This window comes from Theropithecus gelada, chromosome 11 (genome assembly GCF_003255815.1).
Source record: "Theropithecus gelada isolate Dixy chromosome 11, Tgel_1.0, whole genome shotgun sequence".
In the NCBI taxonomy this organism is placed as follows: Eukaryota; Metazoa; Chordata; class Mammalia; order Primates; family Cercopithecidae; genus Theropithecus; species Theropithecus gelada.
Genome location: NC_037679.1, coordinates 95427536 through 95446919, shown reverse-complemented (window position 1 = coordinate 95446919; position 19384 = coordinate 95427536). Strand labels below are relative to the sequence as shown.

General features: G+C 35.9%; 2 protein-coding genes across 2 annotated transcripts in view; one reads left to right on the top strand and one right to left on the bottom strand.

Annotated features, from left to right (window-relative positions):
* Positions 1-10842: 10842 nt before the first annotated feature.
* Positions 10843-19384, bottom strand: part of LOC112635091 (ovostatin) — a 36338-nt gene continuing 27796 nt past the window's right edge. Inside the window, exons 7-8 of the mRNA XM_025402974.1 lie at positions 11965-12123; positions 10843-10886 (exon numbers count right to left, since the gene is read on the bottom strand). Coding sequence (XP_025258759.1) covers positions 12119-12123 — 5 coding nt within the window. The 3' untranslated portion in view covers positions 10843-10886; positions 11965-12118. The remainder of the gene's footprint in view (positions 10887-11964; positions 12124-19384) is intronic.
* Positions 15197-15403, top strand: LOC112635093 (ran-binding protein 6-like). The gene has a single exon (XM_025402976.1). The coding sequence runs from the start codon at positions 15197-15199 to the stop codon at positions 15401-15403; it is 207 nt and encodes a 68-aa protein (XP_025258761.1).

Below are 19384 nucleotides of genomic sequence, written 5' to 3'. Positions count from 1 at the left end.
AAAAAATCAGATTTAACTTCTTAGCATTATGTTTTGAGGACAAGATTTAGTAATAATAGTAGCCATCATTTATTGAATTACTGCTATTTCTCAGTCATGATCGAAAATGCCTTTTACATATATAAACTCATTCAATCTTCATAATAAACTTCGACAAAACTTTGTCTATTTAGGCATGTCTTATGTTTGGTGAATAATATATGAATATTTCACAGATGTTTATTAAAAATTGATATTATAAATTATTCATCCCTGAAATAATCTATCAGTGATATTTTGTTATATTGTACCTAAAAATACATTACATGAGTAATATGAAAATACACTATCCTATAAAATAATTAAAAGATTAAAAATAGGCCAGGCGTGGTGGCTCACGCCTGTAATCCCAGCACTTTGGGAGGCCGAGGCGGGCGGATCACGAGGTCAGGAGATCGAGACCATCCTGGCTAACACAGTGAAACCCCATCTCTACTAAAAATACAAAAAATTAGCCGGGTGTGGTGGCGGGTGCCTGTAGTCCCAGCTACTGGGGAGGCTGAGGCAGGAGAATGGCATGAACCTGGGAGCAGAGCTTGCAGTGAGCCGAGATTGCACCACTGCACTCCAGCCTGGGCGACAGAGCAAGACTCTGTCTTAAAAAAATAAGTAAATAAATAAGTAAAATAAAATAAAATAAACTTTCTCTTTGACCTCTACCACTAATTCCCACTTCATCTGACTATCTTAATAACACAATGTTCATTTTAAATTATTTTTCTTATTATTCAGTTTCCTGTTTAGCCTCCTATGTAAATTCCTTGGGTTACTGTTTGTGTACCATCTTTCATAGTCTTTCAAAGTATAAATATTGCTTAGAGGTCTATGAGACTTCAATGTGAAAACTTACTCAATAGGAGGTTGCACAGGTAAACTTCAAATTGCAACAGCTTTATGATTCTTTATTTCCAGTTTTGGCTGTGGGCCTGCAGCCATTCCACAATTCCAGCCCCCATGCATGTGTAGAGGTATAATGGTATATTTCTGGTCACAATCACAATTGGGCTGCATAGTTTCAGCACTTAATATTGGCCTATTGGATTTGTTCAGGACTACTGCAAATCAGTGCTAGCTAAAGCTATTAGTTGTTTGCTGGTTTTAGGAATAACCTTGTATACAGACTATGACCTGTGTTGATTTATTTTTCCTAATTTTCACCTATCTTTATATTTATCAATAAACAAATGTCGAATACACATTATATATTACTTATTTAAAATATATTATATAAAATATTTTATATAATAAAATATATAACATATACAAATATAAAATATATAATAAAACATATTTTATATAATACATAATATATAAAAATTTAATATATTATATATACAAATATATAATACATACAATATACAAATATTTAAATATTATTTGCTGCCCTCTTCCTGAAGCATCCCTTCCCTCCATTTTCTAGCACTCTAATGTATTTTGTACATATCCTGGATCTGTACAAATTTTTCATCAATATGTAATTTTGCTTAGTATGTTTATTTTAAACTCATGTAAATACTTTTATAATTTAGATATTACTATGTTTCTTACTTTTCCCACTTCAAACTTCATTCTTAAAATTTGCTTATGTTATTTCTTAGCGCTTCCCTATATTCCATAGCCTGTATTTACCACGTATTACTTAATCCATCCCTTTAGTTATGGTCACCTAGGTTGTCTCCATTCCGTGCTAGTACAACCAACAATGCACCAAATATTATATAGTGTGCATCTCCTCGTATGGACTTGAGTTGTAGGCCTTGCTGTTTATGCCAAGAAGTTTAATTGCTATGTCTGAATGTTTATGCCAAGAAGTTTAATTGCTGTGTTTGAAGGTGCATGCCTGTTAATTTGAGTACTACGAGACCCCACACGATGTCTGTACCACTTTATAATCCCACCAATAGTACATACAGCGCTCGCATTTGTCTTGTTTGAATAACAATTACCATTTGAATTTTCCTTCTTTTCACCATTGGCAGATGTGTTAACTGGCTTCTTGATGTTCATTTAATTTTTTTTTCTGATTATTAGTGAAGTTAAATATTTCTCCATATCATTCTTATCTATTTGGTTCCCCTTTTTTGTATCATGTCTTTATTTTTTTGCCTATTTTTAAATATTACTGGACTTTTCTGCACAGTCTTTGATCAGGTTTCTGATTGAAGATCACTTCTTCATAGAGGTTTTCTCTGACTATCTTATTTAAAATAGCATCCTGATGTTCTGCTCTTTTCCTTTAACTTGTTTTATTTTCCATACAGTAGTTCTTTGAGAGATAGTAACTCACAATAGAGAAACATGGACTTTGGGATCAGAACGTCTGGATTATAATCCCATCTCTGTTATTTAGCATCTGTTACACTGAACAATTTCTTTAACCCGCCTAAGCTTCATTTTTCTCAATGATAAATTGCAGATAATAGCTTCTAATCTATAGACTATGATGAATACATGGATTGACATTTGTAAAATGCCTAGATGTAGCAACAATTCAGGAAAGATTAACTATCAGAGCACTTATTACCATCTGAAATTATGCCATTGATATAGTTTGAATATTTGTCCCCTCAAATCTCATGTTGAAATGGTATCCCCAACGTCGGAGGTGGGGCCTGACAGGAAGTGTTTGGGTCATGGGGGCAGATCCTGCATTGCTTGGTGCTGTTCTTGCAATGGTGAGTGGCTTCTTGTGAGATCTGATTGTTGAAAAGGGTGTGACACCTCTCCTCTTCTTGCCCCCATCCTGGCCACAGGAGACATTTGCTCCCCCTTGTCTTTCACCGTGACTGTACATTTTCTGAGGCCTGCCCAGAAACCGAGCAGATACCAGCACCATGTTCCCTGTACAGCCTGCAAAGCCATGAGCCAATTAAACCTATTTTCTTTATTTCTTTCTTGTTTTTGAAATGGAGTTTTGCTTTTGTTACCCAAGCTGGAGTGCAATGGCACAATCTCAGCTCACTGCAACCTCTGCCTCCTGGGTTCAAGCAATTCTCCTGCCTCAGCCTCCCAAGTAGCTGGGATTACAGGCGCACACCACCACTCCTGGCTAATTTTTTGTATCTTTAGTAGAAATGGGGTTTCACCATGTTAGCCAGGGTGGTCTCAAACTCTGGACCGCAGGTGATCTGCCTGCCTCAGCCTCCCAAAGTGCTGGGATTACAGGTGTGAGCCACTGCATCTGGCCCCTATTTTCTTTATAAATTATCCAGCCTCAAGAATTTCTTTATAGCAACACAAGAAATATACAAATGACAATATGTAGTCATTTGTACATTGTCTGCATCCCAAATTCAATGTAAATTTCATGAGTATAAAGATTTACTTGCATTATTCTCACTGTATTTCTAACTTCCGATATGATAGACCCATTAAATGAATTAAAAGACAAAGCAAAAGAAAATAATCACCTCCTCTCTTTTCCCAATCAGTTTAAAAGCATTAAGAGATTATAACCTGCCACCTGTCCTTCACATTATACTGTGACTTACCTAAGGATACGTAATCAGTATAGTCAAGATGGTTAGAGTCCTTGCACAATACTGGTTTCCGGAGGTGAGAGTTGGTAAAAATCTTTAATCCCATTGCCTTTTAAGATAAAATCAATTTTAGGTCACATAACAGCCTAGACTAGCAGTTTGAACTGGTTTTTTGTTCTACGTATATTTTCAATTTCCACTTATTTCTTTCTCCATCTCTAATTGTCATATATTTAGAGATACTTCGCTGACATTTCCTAAATTTCATGTCTTTGAGTTCCTTAGTTTCTCTAATTCTAATGGCTTTTGCTCTGTTTTCCTAATCAAGAGTTGTTGATGAAAACCTTTACATAAGAGAAGACAAAAAAAGACATCTCATGTCTTACCCCACTATACTTTCACTGCTTTGAATTTGGCATTTTTATTGAACTAGGGACAGGATGTCACTTATATACACTTTAATTATAGTAGAATACTTTGAAATAGTAGAAATTGAATTTGTGGGTAGATGTAGGAGCAAAATGGGGATTTATATTAGACACCAGTATATAATGTGCATAACATTATGTCAGGAAAGCTGATAATTCCCTCACATATTAGTTCTTTTTCTAATATTATAATATTATTATTTATTTAAAATATAGTTTTATAGTGAAGTTACAATAAGCTTATGATAACTTTACCTTATTATAACATATTATAACCTTATAACTTTATAATAATTTTTAAATAAAATTATATTAATACAACTTTAAAAAATATATTGACTTCATAATAATTTATTATAACTATATAAAATAACCATTATAACTTTATAATATAACTATTATATAATTATAACCATAATATAATAATAACTTTATCAGGTCTTTTTGCCATTATAACATTCTTTGAGATATTGTTTCTCAGACATTAGTACTAATTGTAAATTTGTACTCTAAGAATTCTGAGATTAAAAACCCACGCCATGAATATTTCTATTTATTTACACATTGTCACGTATATTCACCGTTTTAAGACATAGTTGTCTTACCTTCACAAGGTCATAGGCATCTTTTCCAAAGTCAGCCCATGCAGGTGTATAATAAATTCCATTGTAAAGGATATGTTCATCTTTAAGACATGGCACTTTAAGGCCATCTTCTAAGTTAAGTCCTTTGAAATAATAGCCATGTAGTTCCCTGGAATATAGCTGACTATACACCTAGATGGTAGAAGAAAATAAACTGTATTTTTTTTATAGAAAACAATTCATTTTTCCCCACAAGCAGTATATAAATAACCTAAATAATCCTATGAATATCCTATGTATATATCATCAGACCTATACCAAAAACACACATATTGAGAAAGTATAGGATCTTAGATCTGTCAAAACTTTGAAATACTATTTAATCAGTTAAATAATTGCTGGCTAAAACACATTAAAACTAACAAAAAGTGCACGGATTTTAATACATTCCAGATAAAGGCACCGCTCAATACTCTTTGAGGACTCATTCAAGGACATTGTTAGAGAACGTTCTTGGTTAATTTACTAAATCTCCCCGAGCCTAAGATTAGACATTCATCAAAATGGGAATACTGCATTAGTTCTATAGGGTTGATTAATATGAGAATAAAATTAAATAACAGATTATGGGAATACTCAGTAGAGCAAGTGTCAAATAGTAGACATTTAGCAACTGTTATTTATTTTGTAAAGTGCTGCTCACTTTTTCCGTAAGAGAATTAGTATAATTGGAGTAGAATCATTTTACATGATTTCTAACCTCAAATATTTTTTATTCCTGGAACTCTGGGCAATTTCTTTCTCCTCTAGTTTATTTAAGGTAACCTGTTTTTATCCAAAGGTAAATACATGAAACTATACCGTTGGTAGTGAACAAAGGTGGTTTTAATTACTCACACTTTGTGCTGACAGCTGACCATAACTCCTTAGCAGCAGTACACTCTGGTCTACAGCCCAAAGAGCACAAAGAGAGTTTGAAGCAGCCGAGACTTGAAGATTGACATTGGATCCTGGTAAACTTTTTTCTTTAGAAAAATTTAAGTTGACCTGAAAACGAAAATAAACAAAAGGGCAAAAGGAAGGCAAGCCATATGAGAAGAATCATCTTTTAGACTATTCTTCACTTTTTTTAAAACACACATAAGTTAAAAGGGCTTTCTGTGCTCTACCCACCTAATAATATCCATAATTTAGAAAAACAGGAACAACATCCACAGTGAATGTTATAATCCTGCTACTCTTCAATCATCCAACATATTAACTTCTCCATAACTTTCTTTCATTTTTCATTTTGCAAGTCTATGAAAAATTGGGAGTTTAAACCCAACACTCTCTTAAGTTCTCCTTGCTTTTCCCCAAAATTAAAAAAGAATAATTTTCGTCACCCACCTGATGTTTGAAGCATTTCTCAATTTGGAACTGGGTGCTGTCAGTGACCATTTCTCCTCCAGGATGCAAGCTATAGACAAGCATATCTACTGAGGGTGCTAACTCAGGGCTAACGTCTATAGAAATGGAAAATATGCCCTTCCTCCCTGTGAAAAGAAAATTTTAAACCAAAAAAGTGCTTTGGTGAGATAGTTAACTGTCATCTTGCAGAAATCCTCCACTGAATTTCTAGCCATCCTACCCACTGCCAAAGAGACTGCCCTGACCCACTAAATTTAATTTATAAAGCATTTCTAGGTGGGGTTCATAGCCTATTCCATAAATTATAAAAGAAAGAAATAGTTGAACATTTCTTATTACCTTTCAAACTTCAGTCTACTTTTGTTTCTTTTAAAAAAATCCCTTCTTGTTTGAATGTAAAAATACTTACCTGCCTTTCTTGAAAGAGAAAGGGAAGGACCAATGACCCTTTTGCATTATAGCATTATAGCAGTGTTTGGAATATAATTAACTATATATTAATAGCTAATTAATATAATTATATATATTATATATTATATAAATATATAATATATAATTAATATAATTATATATAATTAATATAATTAACTATTAATTAAGTAATTATTTTTCTTTTGGCATTGTGCCTATTTACATGTCTTTATATGGTCCCCAAGGGTAGTTTGGGGGGCAGTAAATAAACAGTCCTAAAATGCGAGGACTGTGACTTTTAAAGAAAAATGTAAAATATATCCCAGTTAAAGCATTTTATTTGTATTAAATTATATGCTAAAATTAGAGGCCTCACCATTTTCATTGATCTCAATTTTCTGTTGCCCATGAAGAACGATTACACCTTTTGAAAGCACCTAGGAAAATGAAAATATAATGATAAAGTTTAGAGAACAGAAACGAAATTTCATTTAATTATAAACGAATGTGATTTACCTCCTTTTCTTGTCTGAGCAATACTATTGACATGTTTGCTAGTAAACTCAGGTTACCAGTAAACAAGCATATGACTCTAGTAGCCATATTCAAGAGAATTTAGGAGTCACAGATAAACTTGCTATAAAGCAATTTAATGTTCCACATTCCAAAACCGTTTTCGAAGACCAATAAAACAACTTTTTATTCATATTTGTAAATGCTGAATTACATCTAAATTTATTTACTTTAGTGAAACAAAGTTATACAAAGCATTAAGAGTCTTCCAGTGCTTTGTTTGGTTTTCTGAAAGGTGTGTTTGATATGCAAGGTATAAGCAAGGCCTGTTCATCCATCTCCACCCAAAATTTAAAGAAAAGAAAATAAAGTAGCAAGCTGGGGGTGCTCCAGAAAAACGCTTCTCTCACTTCACCTTTATCAGCAACTGTGTGCAAATTTGCATCAGCAGACTTTTATTATGGTCTCTAAAGTGCAAAGGCTGGAGACTTGAAATCTAGTACAAATTCCTTGAATTTTTAAATTACAATTTTAGAATATTATTTTAAAAGAGGCTGAGACTTGCAGATAATTTAAAGCTTCCATAAGATCTTGCAGCTTGAAATTGCTGGAGTTGGTACTCCTAGTCCGTTTACTATTTCACTGAATATTAAAATTGCTTTAAATCTCTGAAGTGCCAAGTTTGGGTGATTAGTTCATAAAAAAAGAACTGAGCCTCAACCAGCTGGAAGATATTGTTTTGGGAACTAGAACATTTGCAAAAAGGCATAAAGCTGAAAGTTTAATGAGCCTGGGAGGTCTTAGCACTGTTGGCTATATTAACTCATTGACTTCTCAAAACAGAAAGACAGCTATTGTAACAGATGAGTAAACTGAAGGGGCACACAGAGGCACTGATATTTGTCAGGCCATACAATTGAGAAAAAAGCTTAAAAGTCTGAGTATCAAATTAATTATTGAAAGCCTGACAATCAAATTAATTCAGCCTCTATCCATTCATTCTAAAATATTATATTGAGGGTTTTCTCTGTGATGTACACCCTGCTAGGCAGAATTAAAGTCCACCCAGCCTATTGTGAAAGAATATGTAGGAGAAGACTTGAATCATCTAGGAGATTAGACAGTTTCATTTAAGCCAGGAGATGCATGCTGAGGAGGAATCAGCTCGGAAAATGAGGTGCAGGCAGGTTGGGAGCTGTGGTAGCAAATGGGAACAAAGATTGTTATGGGCAGAAGGAAAAACCTGTGGGAGGCTTCTGAGCCAGAAAAGCACATGGCTTGTCCAAGAAAATGAAAGCACTCTGTGTCTGCAATGAAGAAGGCCGAAGTGTAGAAAGATGCAAAATGAAGCTGGTGAGCTTCACAGGTGCAGACCAGATACAGTCTTGCAGGCAAAAGAAAGGAGTCTGGTATTTGTTTTAATAGAAATAGGAAGTCATTAACTGTATTCGATTAGGAGAGTGAAATAATCCTAATTGCTTTTGAAAAAAACCACTCTAGATTTCCAGACGGAGGGAGGAAGGTACGAGGGAGTGAGGAAGAAAAAGGCTGTTAGGAGACTCATTTAAAATGGAAATGAAGTCAAGTAATTGTAAAGGCCTTATCAGATCAGAGAGGGGCAAACCTAAGCTATTTCAAGAGGGAAGCTGATAACAAGTAAATCAATTCACACCACAGACCTGCAAAATGGCTCAGCTCTGGACTGATCTGCAAAATGGCTCAGCTCTGCATTGGGAAGTATTGGACATTAAGACGAGCAGAGGTGTGGCCAGAAAAGAGGGCGGCAAAAGTCAGGGGCATGTGGGCGTGTCTTTATAAAAACTAGTTAAGAGGTTTAGCTTCTCACTCCAAGGATGCTTGGTATTTCCCACACCCCAGTATGGCAATATTATTGTTGACATGTTGAAGAATTTCTGTACCGGTTGGTAAAGAGCCACTTCCTTGAGCTCCCCAGAGTCCCCTCCTTGCTTCCCTAGAACCTCTCCTCCACAACCAGCTCCTCCCACTCCCACCACTTTGCCCCCAGTCTAAATGAGCCATGCTTGGCTTAGCCAAGGGCTTCAGTGGAATTTGGACTCATACCTTTTCTGATGGTTTGGTGTCCATACCTTGCTGGTTTGAAATATTTTAATGTTTGTGGAAATGATGAAGGAAAGAAAAATGCGAGAGATAATATAATGAAAAAGTGATAGAAATTGGTGATGCAGTAAATAGCATGAAAAAAAGAAGTATCAAAAGATTATTCCAGAATTCTAAGTTTGAAAAATGTGAGAAATCATGTGGTACTACTTTCACTCTTCATGTAGATAGCCTCAAACACCTTTAGTTCTCAGAATAATACACTTCAGACATCTTTGACCTCTTATATTATTTCCTAAAATAAACTTAAATGTGTTTCTCATATCCTCTAATCATCCAGAAAACTCCTATTCATCCTACAAAACCCTACTTAGGCATATTCTCTTTATGTATTTTTCCTTAAAAATATGTATATACATATAAATGTAAACATATAGGTATATATCTTTTTCCTAAATTAGTGGTTGTCAAATTTTAATGTGCTTCAGAATCACCTGGAGAACAAGATTTCTAACTTATTCCCAGAATTTTTTTTTCTTTTCTTTTTTGTTTTGGAGATGGAGTCTTGCTCTGTCACCCAGGCTGGAGTGCAGTGGCACGATCTTGGCTCACTGCAAGCTCCGCCTCCCGGGTTCACGCCATTCTCCTGCCTCAGCCTCAGGAGTAGCTGGGACTACAGGTGCCCACCACCACGCCCGGCTAATTTCTTTTTGTATTTTTAGTAGAGACGGGGTTTCACCATGTTAGCCAAGGTGGTCTCGATTTCCTGACCTCGGGATCCATCCGCCTGGGCCTCCCAAAGTGTTGGGATTACAGGCGTGAGCCACCGCGCCCGGCCACTTGAATTCCCAGAATTTCTAACTTATTCCCAGGTGATGCTGATACTGCTACTCTAGGAAATATACTCTAGTAATCACTGTTCTAAACTCTAGCTAGAGTTAATCATTCATTTTTCTGTAACACCTTAGTGGCCATACATGTTTCATTTGTTACACTTATGTAATTCTAATTTATGTTTTGTCCCCAGTTATACTTTTTCTTTTTTTTTTTTTTTTTTTTTTTGAGACGGAGTCTCGCTCTACTTTTTCTATTTTTTCTATTGTTACAATTGCTAATACAGTACCTGGAATATGAAAACGATTCAGTAAGTGTTGGCCGATTGAGTTAATTCATGTTTCATTAATTTTATATCATCTTCATAAATCTCAGTGATCATGCATCCATTTAGACAGTGTAAAATATTCCATAATAGCAATATATTAATGTCAAACTAATATTTAATATCTTTTGTGTGCCAGAAGTTGGGCAAAGGGTTTATATGTATTATTAAATACTTATCTTGATGATTAGACAATATATTACAAAATTAGACAATATATTACAAAAAATTAACATTCTCTAGAGGTTTAAGTGACTTTCAAAAAGTAACACAAAGCTAGTACGTATCAGAACTAAGATTTGATCCCAGCTACGTCCAAATAGAAATGGGTAACTCTGAAGAAAGGGCCTGAGAATGACAGAGTGCATACGGGTTGTGGTGGCATGGCCTTTTCCCTCCTTTCTTAAAAAGAGATACCAGTTATATACGTTTTATCATTTATGTTTACTTTGAGCTTCCTCGTGGCATATAGGTACAGGGATTTCATTAGGTTCAAAGAAGTTTTAAAGAAAAGAAACAAATTTGGTTGTGGAAGAATATTTTCAGTTCATACCAAATAATTGAAGTTTGCTGTGTAGGTTTTGTCTTCAAAGTCTTCCATATTGAGAATGTAGTGCACTAGCACCCTCTTCTGCTGGTTGCATCTCAGTTCTTCCATCTCTTGGACAATCTTTAGGAAGCTGTTAGTCTTGGAGTAAAATCGGTATGCAAAGTACTCGGGCTGAGGGTATTGAGGCAACACCCAGCCATGAGCCTCGCAATTTTCATTGGCCTTATAGGCTGCCTAGACAAAAAAAATCAAATTTATGGGTATTTTAGGATAAAGAGAAAGGATGAGTGAAAGAATATTTGATAAGATGGTTTATCGTCATGCTGCTTTATCTCTACAAGAACATCTTACAGCCATTCTACATTAAGTCTAAGCCAATTACCCATTTTCTGGTTATACTCTAGAGCGACCACTATGGTTTCTACAACTTAGTCTATTCAAGTCCTAATTAAATAATATTACATTAAATATTTTACTGTATTTTTTTTTTTTTTGAGACGGAGTCTCGCTCTGTCGCCCAGGCTGGAGTGCAGTGGCGCGATCTCGGCTCACTGCAAGCTCCGCCTCCCGGGTTCACGCCATTCTCCTGCCTCAGCCTCCCGAGTAGCTGGGACTACAGGTGCCCGACACCACGCCCGGCTAATTTTTTGTATCTTTAGTAGAGACGGGGTTTCACCGTGTTAGCCAGGATGGTCTCAATCTCCTGACCCCGTGATCAGCCCGCCTGAGCCTCCAAAAGTGCTGGGATTACAGGCGTGAGCCACCGCGCCCGGACGGGAAAGTTTTTATGAAATACAGCAAGAAGTTTACTCTGACCATACTAATTTACCATTCTCAACACAAAAAGTCTGAGGAGTCCTTTAAAAATATCTAAGAAAGATTGATATATAATTATTACAGATAGTAGCTTACTTCTCTCTCGAATATATCCAGAGAAATTCTTTACATTATTCCAAGGTAATACATTACAGGACTTCTCAAGTATTTCCTTCTATAAAAACACAATTCTCTTTCTATTTCCGTAATAAAAGTGAAGCGTTGCTTATTTTCAGCTAATTCTCCTTTATACAATTTAATATGTATGCTATCCGTCCTTTTCCCAGGACTCTTAAAATAATTTTTAATCTGCTTTTCATAGGGTCTATATTCTTAATATTTAACCATTTTTCGGTACTGTAGATTCATACCGAGATGTATCTTTTCATTTCTGTTCCATAAATATAATCTCGCATAGACCTAAACCTTAGCAAGCCAGTGCAGTGTTTTTGTTTGCTTGTTTGTTTTTGTTTTACTTGCCTTTGGTTTAACTTACTTTCAAAGTGATATTTGGGTATGTAAACGTAGATGTGTCCAAGAAAAACTGAGCGATGCCGTTTACATCTGTGGTGTAGTTGCCCACAACTTTGTCCTTCAGATGCAACTGGACAACTTCATTTGGGATTGGAGAGTTGTCTGGATTAAGCAATTTAATCTGTACAGGAGGAAGAAAATACATTTCTGAAGCATGTAGTAAATTTGGGAATCCATGTTGACGGCATTTGCCAAGGTTCTATCATGGGGACCCCTGCTCTCCTTGGTGCGTATGCACTTCCTGGGAGGCTTCATCTACTCCTGCTGAGTGTATGATATGCACCATTAATACACTAAAGAGTCTAAACTCTGTTTCTCCTGCCCACAAAGATCTCTGAAAACTCAGGCCCATATCATTAACTACCCTGAATATTTTTTATAATAAAAATGCTACAGAAACCCTCAAATTGGAATGATTTATTACTGTGCCCACACTTCCCTTTTTTCTCTTTCTCTTATTTATCTCAGTGAATACCTCAACCATTCACTTAGTTACTAAAGTCAAATATCTAGACACATCCTAGACTTATTTTCTTTTTCCTATAATTTTCAATTGTTGATAAAATATTTTCAATTGTATCTTTTTAACATTTTCTGTTTCCAACTGATCACATTCGTTCCTGTTGCTATTCCTTATATCAATTTCTTATCTTTTATCCCTCATACATCTTCTATTTTTTCTATCTAGTCTCTCTCTCCTGTATTGCTTTTGCTTGTTCTTTCTCTATACTGGCATCAAACCAAATTTTCTAAAATGCAAAATTTAGCATCATCTTCCCTAAAACATTGTAGTGACTGCTCTGATCGGCCATGGTTATTCACTAGAAATCTCTAATTCTCTTACTAGTACAGGCAATGATTGCTTTAAAAAGTCCCTTCTGAAATTGTATTATATATAGTAGATACAATGCCTGCATCAGTATCTATGCCAGTTTGAAGCCTTTAAAGGCAACCTTCTTAGCAACATCTAAGGCCACAATAGACAGACAAAAACTGTCTGAGACATCCTTTTTTTAGCTCAGTCAGTTTCTGCAAAACCACTTCTGCTTCGAGCCTTTCATCTTATTTCTGCCACTTATCATTTTCCTGCTGGTCCAAGCAAACACAATCCTTTTTTCTTGCTCAGCATCTGTAGACCGATGCCTCATTTGCACCATCTACACAGATTTTGAATGTAGTTTCATCTCATAGCTTGATCTTGTAAGAAAAATTAACTTGTCTCAGCAATCCATAGGCCACAGACACATGACACCTTGCCTTTAGGATCACACAGAGTTTCGCTCTAATTTTAGTACACCTAGACTAGAAAGATCCTTTGAGTCCCTTCTCGTCACAGGAAGATGAACAAGCCATATGATTTCTGGGCACTTTCCTTTCTTTCTTTGTCCCCAAACCCAAATAGTGCCCAAGTGATGACACCAGGCCCGTTATCAACTGCTGGGGCCAGGCATGCAGCACTTCATTAGCAGATGTTTCTTGTGGCAGAGGTATTTGTCATATGTCCTACAATTTTAAACAGTATCATTTCAGCCATCCACGGATGCTGCTACTGTCTCTTGTGAAGGAATTCCCTTGTTAGCTCTCTGCCTTGCCCAGCTTCCTATGTTCAAATATGTTACTCTTGGAGTCATACCTCTGAAGTCTTGAACTTTGTAGGGGATATTTAAAAAGCAGATAGTACCTCTATTCTGGCAATAAAGCTTACCCTTCAAAAGTGCTCCCTAGTAATACTGAGCCACGTGTTTGATGACCCTTATGACAACACATGGCCAGATAAACCATTTTTAATTTCCACTAATGCAGCTACTATAGTGACTCACTCTATCACAGAGAAACCAGCCCCTTTTCCAAAAGTAGAACAGGAATGACTTGTTTCTCCTGGCACATCTCCTGAAAGTGATCAGAACATTCACCACTGTGAAATGGCCAAAAATCCGAAAGATACCACTTTATACAACCATGGTTTTGAACTAAAACATTTTATTCTTTGAGACTCACATCTGCTTATAGCTGCCATTGGTCTCCCTAAAACGATCAAGGAAATAAGAGCTCTTATATACGAGTTTTCAAGAACTGATTCCTTCAAATGCTAATGAAGAGGGTGTGTCCAGGCAGGACACTGTACCTGCATGACAATATATTAATAACAGACTACATTGTCCGCGGGGATACCTGATTCATGTAGGTACCACCTATCCCCTATCACCCTGATAAATTATTACAAACCTCAGCTGGCTTTCCCAGCTCTCTATAGGAAAAGATGTCTTGGAGTTCTTGATTATAGGATAAGATAATACGATACCTTGAAGTTTCAAAAAGCTTTGAGAGGGAATGGGAAGGAGCTGGGCCTTAATGACTAGGCTAGGGCTTAAGTTCACACACACACACACACACACACACAGACAGACACACACCTCTCAACCATGTCTTATGCTAGAGAAGACAGAAATAAAACCCCTGAGTTAATCTGGAGCATGATTGACTGGCAAATTTTAGGGGATTATTGCTAATTTTTTAGATGGGATAATAGGATTTAGGTAATCTTTTTAAAAACATCTCAAATAACCCTTCATTGAGATTCACTATTCTAAGAGTGGCAAAATTCTAATTTATCACTTTTTAACTTATTAGCCAATACATTTTACCATTTGGCAATGTCTGCAAACACTTTGTGCTATCACAAATAGGAAGGGGATGGTGCTACTAGCGTTTAGTAGGTAGAGACCTGGGATGTTGCTAAACTCTACCCATGCACAGGGTGGCCCGCACAGCAAAGTATTATCTGGCCCAAAATTTCAGTTGTGCCTAGGCTAAGAAAGAATGGTTCAGACAAACAATGCATCTAAATAATTATTGTCAATGTCTGCTAACATCTCAGTAAGAGAGGAAGAGTGCTTTCTGTGAAAAGTACATGACACTACCTATATTATATTCTTGCCTACTGTACCCACCAAAAATGAACTTGAATCTGATCAAGCTTCTGAACCTCTCTACTGGTTTATAGGAAACACAGGGGACTGAAAGTAGTTGCTTCTGGGGAAGTATTCACGAAATGAAGGGATTAGAGGGGAGAGGTGCTCATTGTTCTTCGTATTTGAATTTATAGTGTTATTTTTCTTGCTAATATATGTGTTGTCTGCAATTTAAAAATTACTTATGTTCTTTCCCGGTCGTGGTAGCTTTGACAGCGCATAATGGCGGCAACCACGTCTGCAGGGGTGCCGGCGACCTTGTCGGAAAAGCAAGAGTTTTATCAGCTTCTGAAGAACCTCATCAATCCAAGCTGTATGGTGGGGAGGCAAGAAGAGGAAATCTATGAAAATATCCCAGGATCCTCATCCAAGGGTGAGGGCTGCAGCCTGTACTACACTTGGACAGATGGCTACAGATTTTGCACCTAATTTCCGAAAGAAATTTCATGAAATGGTGATTGCAGCTCTGTTACGTACCATGGAAAATCAAGGTAATCAGGGTGTGTAATCACCTGCAGCTTCTGCTCTTATTATTTTTATTGAAGATGCCCCAAATCATTCCCAGTTCTGTATTTGGACGGTATGGTGAAAAATCTACATTCTATCTTGGTGATTAAACTTCAAGAGTTGATTCAGAATGGAACTAAGTTGGCCCTGGAATAACTTGGGGCAACCATTGCATCGGTTGCAGATACAATCGAAGAAAATTTTTTCCCATGTTGTGATATATTCATGCCCTCACTAAAGCACATCGTTGAGCTTGCTGTTCAGAAGGAACTCAAGCTTCTGAGAGGAAAAACTATTGAGTGCATTAGCCATATTGGTCTTGCTGTTCGGAAGAAAAAATTTATGCAAGATGCATCAAATGTGATGCAGCTGTTGTTGAAGACACAATCAGACTTAAATAATATGGAAGATAATGGCCCTCAGACCTCTTACATGGTTTCAGCATGGGATAAATGTGTCAGATTCTTGGAAAAGATTTTCAACAGTTCCTTCCACTGGTTATCGAGCCTCTTATTAAGACTGCTTCAGCTAAACCTGGTATTGCTCTCTTAGACACACAGGATGTGGAGAATATGAGTGATGATGATGGCTGGCAATATGTAAATCTTGGAGACCAACAGGGTTTTGGAATTAAAACTTCAGGACTTGAAGCAAAAGTAACTGCTAGCCAGATGTTGGTTTACTCTGCTAAGGAGTTAAGGGAAGGGTTTGTGGACTATACAGAACAAGTTGTGAAGCTGATGCTTCCTTTACTGAAATGTATTTCCATGACAATGTTCGAGTGACAGCAGCAGAGTCCCTGCCTTTTCTCCTGGAATGTGCAAGAATTTGTGGCTACAGTATCTTGCACAGATGTGGCAATTCATATGTAACCCCTTAATCTAGGCTATTGGTACTGAAACAGATACATACGTGCTCTCAGAAATAATGAATTCTTTTGCAAAGTTCATTGAAGTTATGGGAGATGACTGCTTTAATGATGAATACTTGGAAGAACTGGGAGGAATACTGAGAGCAAAATTTGAAGGGCACTTTAAAAACCAAGAATTGCGACAGGTGAAAAGACAGGAAGAAAACTATGATCAAAAGGCTGAGATGTCTCTGTAAGATGAGGATGAATGTGATGTTTAGATTCTGACCAAAGTATCAGATATCTTGCACACATTATTTAGTACTTATAAGGAAAAGACTTTACCATGATTTGAACAACGACTTCCATGAATTGTAAATCTAATTTGTTCAAGTAGGCCATGGCTAGACAGACAGTGTGGATTGTGCGCATTTGATGACATCATAGAGCACTGCAGTCCAACTTCATTTAAAAATATAGAATATTTTCAGTGACCAATGCTACTAAATATGCGAGATAACAACTCCGAAGTCAGGCAAGCTGCTGCTTATGGCCTGAGTGTCATGGCATAATTTGTTGGAGATGATTATCGTTCTTTATGTTCACAAGCTGTTCCACTGCTGGTAAAAGTTATTAAGTGTGCAAATTCCAAAACCAAAAGAAATGTCATTGCTACAGAGAACTGTATCTTCACAATAGGGAAGATTTTGACGTTTAAGCCTAACTGTGTAAATGTAGATGAAGGTCTTCCACACTGGTTATCATGGCTTCCATTGCATGAAGATAAAGAGGAAGCTATTCAGACTTTGACTTTTCTCTGTGACTTAATTGACAGTAACCACCCAGTTGTAATTGGTCCAAGTAATTCCAATCTTCCCAAAATAATCAGAATCATTGCAGAAGAAAAAAATTAATGGGACTATTAACTATGAAGATCCCTGTGCCAAACGCCTAGCTGATGTCATGCGTCAGGTACAGACTCCTGAAGATTTATGGTTGGAATGTGTATCCCAACTTGATGATGAACAGCAGGAAGCCTTACAGGAGTTGCTAAATTTTGCTTGAAGCACTTTGATATGACTTGAATATTATCTACCATAAAAGTAACTACAAATAAGTGTTGTGAATGGATTTTATTATAAATCAGTGAATCACTGAACTGTTTTCTCTCTGCTAAGCTGTTTATAGCTCTTCCCCAAGTTTCCCCAGAATTAGTCAATGTTCTTCCTCTGTTTATCTTGCATGTTTTATCTCCTAAACACAGACCTTGGTGATAACCTTTGCTTTAGGCTGTCTTACAAAGTTTGTCACCTCTCCCCTAGTTGATGTGAAGTACGTAAATTGTTGCTATGTGTTTGAACTATTATTGATGCTAGCCAAGCAGTATACTTGATGGGAAAATGTCTTGCTATCATGATATGCTAAGAGCTCATGAAAATAAGACAGAATTTCCAGGACAAACATCTTTGGAATTGTGAGTGAAGGATATAGTGGCAGGCTTGTCCCTCCTTGATCAATACTCTTGATATTTGTGGTGATGGGAGGATGCTGGAACTAGAAGAGAGTTTTGAGATATTGCAGAGGATGTGGAATGTATATAAACTTTTTCATAATGTACTCCTGGGAACTGGGTGGGATATACCCATATTCTAGTTCCCAAGGTGTCCGACTGAGAGTTAGAGAACTTTTAAATTTCCTTAGCCAGACTGGTCTCTATTTTTTTAAGTTATCCAGGACTCCAAGAACCATAGTTACTGAAAATGGAGTCCTGATTCATCTAACATTGGTAGCATGTAACAGTGTTTGACAAATAGTAAAGTAATCAATATTCTTGGGAGTCAGTGTTGTATGTTTCAGCGGAGTATTATTTTGTATATGTATGCCATTTTCCCCCTGCAAAGCAGTTCAACAAAAAGAGAAGCTCTGATTATAGGGCTTAAATTGATTTATATTTTGAAGAATTTCCTAATAGATTCTACAGTAGCACTGAAGAGCATTCTATTGTAAAAGTCAGAGGAAAGCAAATGTAATTTTCTTTGAACATGAAAAAGAAAGCAACTTTGAGAGTGGTCATTTAGCAGTAGATGTGCATTATTATGAGAAAACAGTTCCATACATTCAGGGTTAATTATATTAATTGGAATGTCAGTCTTTAATGTCTAGCTTATTGTAGGGTAGAAAAGAGCTTTCTACTCAACTAATCATTAATCATTGATCCAAAACTTAAATACATCTATCATTTCCTGGGGCTATTGTGAGTACTGTATATGTATTTAGCAAATGTTTAAGACCTAGTAAGTGCTCAATAAATTGTAGCTGTTAGTGCAAAAGAAAAAATTACTTTAAAAAAAATATTCCACCATAATCACACATAGTAGAGAAGAAAACTTAAAACTCAAGTAATTCTTAGGTAAAAATAAAAATAAAAATAATGAAATCATCAAAAATGATTTTAATTGAACTTGAAAATTGTTAAGATGGTAAATTTGATATGTGCATTTTTTCATAATTTAAAAAATAAAAATAGTATAGAAAAACACCTGTGAGGGGGAAAGTAGTATTTAGGGAAAATTGTATAAATTTGAAAACATGGAAGTTTAACATAAGTATTTATAACAAGATGCTAGGGAAAAAAAACCAAAAGAGGTAGAAGAAAAAATATAATAAAAATAAATGATGAAATGAAAATCATTTAAAATAACATTAGAAATAAAGATAATTAACAAATCCAAAATCTAATGGGAAAAAAACACAAGCACAACTAGTAATAAAAAAGGGGAAATAAATTATGATAGATTTATTTTTTCAAATCATAAGTGAACATATTTTTATGCCCTCTATTTTAAAACCTAAATTTAATAAGAAATAGCTAGATATAGAAACTAACACATTATAGAAAATTCTTAGTAAACTAAAAAAGGAAAATTTTTTGACTTGATAAAGTATATCTCACAAAATTCAACAGTTACTTAGTAGGTTTATGGATTAAATTTTAAAAAGCATTCCCCAAAATATGCAAAATACAACCAGGAAGTCTACTATCATCTCTAATA